This window comes from Dipodomys ordii, unplaced genomic scaffold (genome assembly GCF_000151885.1).
Source record: "Dipodomys ordii isolate 6190 unplaced genomic scaffold, Dord_2.0 Scaffold42, whole genome shotgun sequence".
Taxonomy (NCBI): domain Eukaryota; kingdom Metazoa; phylum Chordata; class Mammalia; order Rodentia; family Heteromyidae; genus Dipodomys; species Dipodomys ordii.
The window spans coordinates 2297753-2307007 of record NW_012267258.1 but is presented as its reverse complement, the minus strand read 5'-3'; the positions used below and the strand labels follow the sequence as shown (position 1 = coordinate 2307007).

The following is a 9255-nucleotide window of genomic DNA, read 5'->3' as shown; positions in this document are numbered from 1 at the left end:
TGAGGCCCTGGGTTCCATTCCTCAGCACCACATAAGCAGAAAAAGCTGGAAGTGGTGCTCTGGCTCAAGTGGTAGAGCTGAAGAGCTGAGGGACAGTGCCCAGGCCCAGAGTTCCTTTGTGCCTTGAGAGAGGATCTTCAAAGGCAGTAGTAGGCATATGTAGGCACATGCGCATATATGTATGTGCTCATGAACCTCCTTGGGGGAGGGGGGCAGGGTAAGGGGGTGGCAGACCCAGAGATTAACCTTCTGCTTGAGAAGAGAAAACAAAAACCCTTTATGGGCCCCCGGCTTTTGTCTTGGGAAAAGGGGGAGATTTGCAACTAGACACTTCTTGAAAGGAGACACTCAGTTTCGCAAGTGAGCCCTCTCACCCAAGCACACACCTATGGCTGGCTGGGCAAGGCACTCAGGCATGCAGTCATGGACACCAGGCAACACCCCTCCATCACCTGTTCCCCCCTCCTCCCCAGCACATTCCTCCTCCTGGCTCTGCCCGGGTCAGCTCCCACCCGCCAGAGTCATTGAGGACTTTGCAATCTGCTGCTTGTCAGGACCAGAAAAGGGAAATGGCTTGTCCAGGCAGAAGCAGATCCTAGTCGAGAACCCAGGCTCCGAAATTTCCAGCCAAGCACAAAGATTCTCAAGTGAGATTAACTCAAGTGAGTTGAAACCATGCATATAAAGATGCTGTCATTCTTAATGCTATTATCATGCAACACTAAGATTTTTTCATTAATTCTGCTTCCTCGGGGCTTGGGAAGGGTAGCCTTTTCTACTTCCTTTAGTTGGTGGTCAAAGTAAAGGAGATTTCCCTGTCTCAAGGTCCAGGCAGAAGGAGATAGATTTTGAGGATGGCCCCATCCTGGTCTAGGTTCTAAACTTCTGACCCTAAATACAAACTGGAAATTCTATTTCCTTCTTCCCCCACCACCCAGACCCATCCATTCCCTCCCTCCTCCAGCCTGCTGTATAACTAAGCCCTCTTTTCCATGTTTTCCATGTTTTCTGATGTCATCTGGCTTTCAAGTCTTCTGTCTGTGTCTGTCCTCTACTAGCCCAAGCTCCCAAGATATCAGGAGCCAGGTCTCTAGCCTTTCCATCGGCCACTCCCCCACCATGCCCTATGGTCAGAATATCTTTGTTAGAGTGCTCCTTTCTTTGTCCTCAATCAAAACTCTCTTTAGAAGCAGAATAAAGCTGTTGGTACTGTGGAGAGAATTCTCCCCAAACCCAACAGCTGGTAACAGGTCTCACTGTTGAGGGAAAGATAGAGTCCCCGACCCCAGTGAGGCTATCCTTTTCTGGTAGCTGAGTGCTTTTGCTCTAGAAATTCAAAAGCAGCAAGGCACTCCATCCTCATTCCACTTTACCCCCAACACATGGCTCTTGGAAGGTGCCAATATTTCTGCTTGTGTCTGGGCCACTTCCTGGATTTCATCTTCTCCCAAACCGAATGTGAGATTCTCATCACTTCTAGCCTCTATTGCCCAGATTGGGGCCAGAGATGGGGTAGAGGCAAGTGGATAGTTTCTGGGCAACCCTGGATATCAGCTACTGAGCTGGTTGCCTTACATGCACTAGCTTATCTATTCCAAAAACTTCACAGATTCAGGAAAGAGATGGCTTCCAGTTGGGCAGTTTTACTATTTCCAAAGCACTCCCTTAGCATTCCTGTGACTGACCTCCCAATCTTTTTTTTTGGGGGGGGGGTCTGGTCGTGGGGCCTGAACTCTGGGCCTGAGTGCTTGTCCTTGAGCTCTTCAGCTCAAGGCTAGCGCTCTACCACTTGAGCCACGGTGCCACTTCCGGTTTTCTGGCTTTGAACCACGATCCTCAGATCTCAGCCTCCTGTATAGTGAGGATTACAGATGTGAGCCACCACCTGGCTATGATAGCCTGTGTGTGTGTGTGTGTGTGTGTGTGTGTGTGTGTGTGTGTGTGTGTGTGTGTGTGCGCTGCAGGGGCTTGAACTCAGGACCCAGGCACTGTCCCTGAGCTTTTTTGCTCAAGGTTAGCACTCTACCACACGAACCATAGCTCCATTTCCAGCTTTTGGGTAGTTAATCTGGAGATAAAAAATCTTACAGACTTTCCTGCTTGGGCTGGCTTCAAACTGATCCTCAGATTTCAGCCTCCTGAGTAGTTAGGATTACAAGCGTGAGTCATTTGGCACCCAGCTATTGGTAGGCATTTTTACAGTGAAAGGAAACCCAGGCCTAGAGAAGGTAAGCAACTTGTGTAAGTTCACACAGCCAGTGAATGGATTTGCAACCAGATGATCGATTTGCCTACCCCCACCCCCCACATACCCACTAACAAGTGATGCCTAATTGCATGAATTAGTGTGTGAGGTGCCAGCCAGCGTTCTCTCCCTCACCCCCAGGTCTTTTGGATCGGACCCCTGGTCGGCGCCATCCTGGGCTCCCTCATCTACAACTACGTGCTGTTCCCCTCGGCTAAGAGCCTGTCTGAGCGCCTGGCGGTGCTGAAGGGCCTGGAGCCCGACACCGACTGGGAGGAGCGTGAGGTGCGGCGGAGACAGTCGGTGGAGCTCCATTCCCCGCAGAGCCTGCCGCGGGGCAGCAAGGCCTGAGCGCCATAGCGCTCCTCCGTCGCACCACCAACCCCGTGGGACCCCCGCCCCAGCGGAAAGCCCACCTTGACCCTCCTTTCCCCAGGCCCTAAGTTGGCCCCCCGTACAGAGTAGCTGCTTCAGGAACCAGCGTTGTGAGCGGCAGGATGGGGGTCTCAAGAGGGTGCCCCTCACCCCCACAATCCTGGTAGAAATCCCCCCCATTCGCGCCCCCCCCCCGTCCTGAGGTTGGGGACCCAGCAATCCACGACGTCCTGGTTCCTTGCAGGACACTGGCGACCCAGGGGGAGGGCAGGGCTGGTGGGCGGGAAGTGGAGAGAGCTTTGGAGAGCCTGCCCCAGGGTACGTGGGTAATGTACACGGGCGTTTCCCCCCCCCCATTTGGGCATGGTACACCCCGGTTCTGTTCCTATGTACCTGTGTGTTCATCCCCAAGTGCAGGGGCTGCCCGTGTCTGCGACTGAGCAGGTTCACCTGGGGTGGTGTACCACTGGGGATTTCTCTCGCTTCCTCTTACACCTGCAATAAATCCACCTCTCTACAGCAGACGAGTCCACGGCAGTCAGCCCCAAGAGAAGGGGCACCCCTTCTCCACACTCCCCCTACCTTGTCCCTCCTGGAAAATCTTCCCCCTAAACTGGCGCCACCAGGCCCCTAAGACTTGCCAGGACCCATTGCTGGAAGCAGAGAGGTGTCAGCCAGAGGACAGCTCCCTTAGAAATACCCTGGGGGGGGGGGCGGGCTGGGAAGGTGGCTCGGTGGTAGAGTGCTTGCCTTGCATGCATGAGGCCCTGGGTTCCATTCCTCAGCACCACATAAGCAGAAAAAGCTGGAAGTGGTGCTCTGGCTCAAGTGGTAGAGCTGAAGAGCTGAGGGACAGTGCCCAGGCCCAGAGTTCCTTTGTGCCTTGAGAGAGGATCTTCAAAGGCAGTAGTAGGCATATGTAGGCACATGCGCATATATGTATGTGCTCATGAACCTCCTTGGGGGAGGGGGGCAGGGTAAGGGGGTGGCAGACCCAGAGATTAACCTTCTGCTTGAGAAGAGAAAACAAAAACCCTTTATGGGCCCCCGGCTTTTGTCTTGGGAAAAGGGGGAGATTTGCAACTAGACACTTCTTGAAAGGAGACACTCAGTTTCGCAAGTGAGCCCTCTCACCCAAGCACACACCTATGGCTGGCTGGGCAAGGCACTCAGGCATGCAGTCATGGACACCAGGCAACACCCCTCCATCACCTGTTCCCCCCTCCTCCCCAGCACATTCCTCCTCCTGGCTCTGCCCGGGTCAGCTCCCACCCGCCAGAGTCATTGAGGACTTTGCAATCTGCTGCTTGTCAGGACCAGAAAAGGGAAATGGCTTGTCCAGGCAGAAGCAGATCCTAGTCGAGAACCCAGGCTCCGAAATTTCCAGCCAAGCACAAAGATTCTCAAGTGAGATTAACTCAAGTGAGTTGAAACCATGCATATAAAGATGCTGTCATTCTTAATGCTATTATCATGCAACACTAAGATTTTTTCATTAATTCTGCTTCCTCGGGGCTTGGGAAGGGTAGCCTTTTCTACTTCCTTTAGTTGGTGGTCAAAGTAAAGGAGATTTCCCTGTCTCAAGGTCCAGGCAGAAGGAGATAGATTTTGAGGATGGCCCCATCCTGGTCTAGGTTCTAAACTTCTGACCCTAAATACAAACTGGAAATTCTATTTCCTTCTTCCCCCACCACCCAGACCCATCCATTCCCTCCCTCCTCCAGCCTGCTGTATAACTAAGCCCTCTTTTCCATGTTTTCCATGTTTTCTGATGTCATCTGGCTTTCAAGTCTTCTGTCTGTGTCTGTCCTCTACTAGCCCAAGCTCCCAAGATATCAGGAGCCAGGTCTCTAGCCTTTCCATCGGCCACTCCCCCACCATGCCCTATGGTCAGAATATCTTTGTTAGAGTGCTCCTTTCTTTGTCCTCAATCAAAACTCTCTTTAGAAGCAGAATAAAGCTGTTGGTACTGTGGAGAGAATTCTCCCCAAACCCAACAGCTGGTAACAGGTCTCACTGTTGAGGGAAAGATAGAGTCCCCGACCCCAGTGAGGCTATCCTTTTCTGGTAGCTGAGTGCTTTTGCTCTAGAAATTCAAAAGCAGCAAGGCACTCCATCCTCATTCCACTTTACCCCCAACACATGGCTCTTGGAAGGTGCCAATATTTCTGCTTGTGTCTGGGCCACTTCCTGGATTTCATCTTCTCCCAAACCGAATGTGAGATTCTCATCACTTCTAGCCTCTATTGCCCAGATTGGGGCCAGAGATGGGGTAGAGGCAAGTGGATAGTTTCTGGGCAACCCTGGATATCAGCTACTGAGCTGGTTGCCTTACATGCACTAGCTTATCTATTCCAAAAACTTCACAGATTCAGGAAAGAGATGGCTTCCAGTTGGGCAGTTTTACTATTTCCAAAGCACTCCCTTAGCATTCCTGTGACTGACCTCCCAATCTTTTTTTTTGGGGGGGGGGTCTGGTCGTGGGGCCTGAACTCTGGGCCTGAGTGCTTGTCCTTGAGCTCTTCAGCTCAAGGCTAGCGCTCTACCACTTGAGTCACAGCGCCACATCCGGTTTTTTTCTTTTTGCTTATATGGTGCTGAGGAATCGAACCCAGGGCCTCAGGCATGCAAGGCAAGCGCTCTACCACTGAGCCAACTTCCCAGCCCTGACCTCCCAATCTTGTGACATAGAGCAAATATTAGTCTTCCCATCTTACAGATTCAGAAAGTGAGGCTGAGAGATGGCCTAAAATCACATAGCTTATATACAGTGGAGCCAACTCCTAAACTCAGGTCTTCTTATGTTAAATCCATGATCTTTCCACTGTGGCAGGCTCTCAGCTCCTCCTTGAAGTCCCTGGTAGAAATAGGGACAGTCAGCTGGGCTTGTCCAGTCCAGTCCAGTGGTCACAGAACCTTGGAAAGGGTGGTGGCAGGGTAGGAAGGAAATGACAAAGAACTCGGGGCTGGTTTCTGCCCTTGAAGAGCACCCAGTCTGGAAGAAGGTGGAGATCAGACACACCCAGACCAGCATGGGGGCAAGGTGGGGCCACAGAAGGCTCTGAGCTGAGAGGAAGAGGTGACTGATCACCAAGATCCAGCAGCATCCATGTTCATATCCCTTTGTGTCAGGTGGTTTTGTATTTGCAAAAGTTGCTTGGATATTGTCATGTGTCTTTAAGCTGTGACTTATTGTATATACTCACAATGCCTCCTGGCTAAATTGTAAGCCCTTTGGGAATAGTGCTCCTTATAGTTCTTGGATGGTATCTCTTATCTTACCTTCCCTCACTAGTCTTAGCTAACACAATACTCTCCATATAGTAAGCACTCAATAAATGTTCATTTGTCAGTAAATGCTGTTTCTTCCATAACTTGAGATGGTCAATTCAGTCCAAGTGTCAGGGACAGGCCAGCCTCCCTGTATTTCTAGCCCAACCCTCAGCTTCCCTCAGAAAATCCAGAGGCCCTGAATCAAGAGAGAAGAAGCTCTCTTCCAAGAGATTCTGCCTGCCATAAGACCTATCTTCTAGCCCAAAACATCCCAAGGATGTGAAGCTGGCAGGGTAGGATCTTGAATATGCAGGGAAATGATATTCCTGAATATTGTGGCTCCGGTAGTTCACTGTAACAACCTGGAGACAAAGTGATTCTGGTAGTTAAGAGAAATGGAAGTATTCCAGTCATGGGCTTAAGAAACAGAAGCAACTGTCTTTGTGCGTGTCCTTGACAGATAAGGCTTCCTTTGGTCTTATCCAACCCATTATCTGGATCTCATCTCTGGTCACTGGGTGATCCTGAACTGGTAACTTCTGAATCTGTTTCCTCACAAGGTTACTTGGAATGAAATCAGACAGTGGAGGCCAATTGTAATTGATAAGTTTTATAGACTATGTTCTGAACCCATAAAATGGCAAGCACAAGTTCTTGAACTGTAGTCCTTCGTTAGCTGGGAGGGACTAAACTCAAATCTACAAGCAGGAGCTGCCTCCTGTGAGCACTTGAGTCCTGCTCTGTCCTCAAAGATGGAGTATGAGAACTATGGATTCATGAAGACGAAATCTAAGGAAAGAAAGTGGAAGGGTGCAGCATAAAGCAAGTACAGAGTGAAGGTGTCCGGCCTCGATGTCTCTAAGGTCATCAGGGTCATTGTCCAGTCAGTTCCAGGCCCTGCAGAAAAATCCTGCCTATGGCTGCCATAGGAGAAAGAACTCTTGCTTTAAAGGAGACAGGGGGGAGGAGCTGCTGCAGCAGGAAATGCCAGAGCAGAGCAGGGAACAAAGGTGGGGTTTCTTTGGCCCCTGTTTTCTTTGGCCTCTTAGCTGCCAGGGAGCCCAGAACCTGCCCCTTCAGATCTAAGATTTCCTGTGGGCTCCTCCTCTCAGTCCTTGCTGGACAGACTAGCTGGAGGCACCTGTTCTCTCCCTCTGCTTATCATCCCGCCCCCCCATACACACACAGGTCTCCAATCCTCAGGGGGCATTAAGTTAATCACAGCATGAGGGGATTTAGCCCAACACTGAGTTTCTCAAGCGAATGTTTGATGGGGCTGGAGGGGAGGTGCAGGATCCTGAGGGTGAGTGTCTGCCCTCTACCCTCAAGCCCTAGAAAGAGCCATCCAGTTTCATTCCCCACATGCCAAAGTAGAGAGGGGGAAATGGAGGAGTGGGACCAGCAGCAGAGAGAGGCTGGGAGCTGGAAGGTAAAGAGACAAGGCAGGGTAGGAACTGGAAGAGAATATCACCCAGTTCAACTTTGAGCGGTGGGGGAGGGGCAACTGGGGACCCTGATGGCTCACACCTGTAATCCCAACGACTGAGGAGGCTGAGATCTGAGGATTACGGTTTGAAGCCATCCTGGGCAGAAAAGTCCTTGAGATTCTTTTTTATTTCTTTCTTTCTTTCTTTCTTTTGTTGGTTGTGGGGCCTGAACTCTGGGCCTGGGTGCTGTCCCTCAGCTCTTCAGCTCAAGGCTAGCACTCTACCACTTGAGCCAAGCACCACTTCCGGCTTTTTCTGTTTATGGGGTGCTAAGGAATCGAACCCAGGGCCTCATGGATGCAAGGCAAGCACTCTACCACTGAGCCACCTTCCCAGCCCCAGTCCTTGAGATTCTTATCTCCAATTAACTAAAAAAGCCAGATATAAAGCTGTGGCTCAAGTGGTAGATTGCTATCCTTGAGCATAAAAAAAGCTCAGGGACAGTTCCCAGTCCCTGAGTACAAGCCCCAGGATCAACACCAAAAACAAACAGGCAAAGAAATGACGGTACAGAAAGACAGAAACAGATCAGAAAGTAAGAGGCTGAGGAAAGGTGAAATAGGAGAAACAGATTAATATAAAGACAGATTAAGACTAAGGAAGAAGGGAATGTAAGGTAGATGGAGACATAGAAAGTGACTGATTTTTTTTTGGGGGGGGGGGCTTAAACTCTGGGCCTGGGCGCTGTCCCTCAGCTCTTCAGCTCAAGGCTAGTGCTCTACCACTTGAGCCACAGTGCCACTTCCAGTTTTCTGGTGGTTCATTGGAAATAGGAGTTTCACAGACTTTCTTGTGGAGGCTGGCTTTGAACTTCAATTCTCAGATCTCAGCTTCCTGAGTAGCTAGGATTATGGGCAAGAACCACTGGCCCCCAGCTTGATTTTTTTTTTTTTTAAAGAACAATAAAGAGACTGCTGTAAGGAGAGGCTGCGATGACCATTCACACAAAGAGACATGGGGGTTGGTTGATGGAGTCTGGAAACGGGATAAGAAGCAAACAGATGGCTACAGGGGGAGAAACAAAGACAGCACAAGGGTTTAAGGGAAGAGACTTAGGCTGGGGGGGTGGGGGCGAGGGGAGAGAGGGTATAAGGAGGGAAGGACGAGAAGGGAAAGGTTAAGATCTAATGTGGTGGACTTGTAGCAGAGAAGAAGCCAAGGCCTAGCATCGGGACCCCCAATCTCAAGACCTCTAGCAAACACGAATTGGTTATTCCTCCCAATACACAAGGGTAACTCCAACCACCACCACCACCACCACCACCACCACCCCGCCGCCCGCCACTTCCTGCAGAGCTTGGGGCTGCACCCTGGGACGGCTACCCTGGAAGGTACCCTCTACCCGGGAGGGGGGGTGCCCAGTCTAACTGCCAGGTCTGGGTACATGGTATGAAGTCGAGGATGGCTAACAGCCGGGCCAGGCTGGCAAGGTGCCTCGGATCCCAAACGCCCCCGCTCCAGCTGGGGCTGGACTGGGAGAGGCCCAGGACGGGACCGCGCCCGCGCACCACCGGCGGCGGACCGGGAGGCTAAGAGGTGCGCTGTCCCCGAAGAAATCGCATCACTCGGGGCCCAGCCGCCGAGGGAGGCCGGGCCAGGATGCTCGGGTGGCGGGAAGAAAAGGAGGAGGAGGAGGAGCTGGAACGAAGATCGGAGGAGGAAAGCAGCCAAGAGCACCGACGGAGGTGAAGGCGCCGCGGTAGAGGTCGATCTAGCTCCCCGTCGGACTGGAGAACCCGGACCTCGCCACGTCTCGCAGGGAGACCGGGACGCACGGCGCCGCCTCCGCCTAGGCGAGCTCCGGAGCCGCCGCCGGGAGCGCACGATGCGCGGGGCTCCAGCTGCGGGCCCCGTCTACACCGCTGCCTCCTGGGT

General features: G+C 51.9%; 1 protein-coding gene across 1 annotated transcript in view; it reads left to right on the top strand.

Annotated features, from left to right (window-relative positions):
- Aqp2 (aquaporin 2 (collecting duct)) overlaps window positions 1–3139 on the top strand; it is a 10725-nt gene extending 7586 nt beyond the window's left edge. Inside the window, exon 4 of the mRNA XM_013018798.1 lies at window positions 2387–3139. Within this exon, the coding sequence (XP_012874252.1) occupies window positions 2387–2596 (210 nt within the window). The 3' untranslated portion in view covers window positions 2597–3139. The remainder of the gene's footprint in view (window positions 1–2386) is intronic.
- The last annotated feature ends 6116 nt before the right edge of the window (window positions 3140–9255 follow it).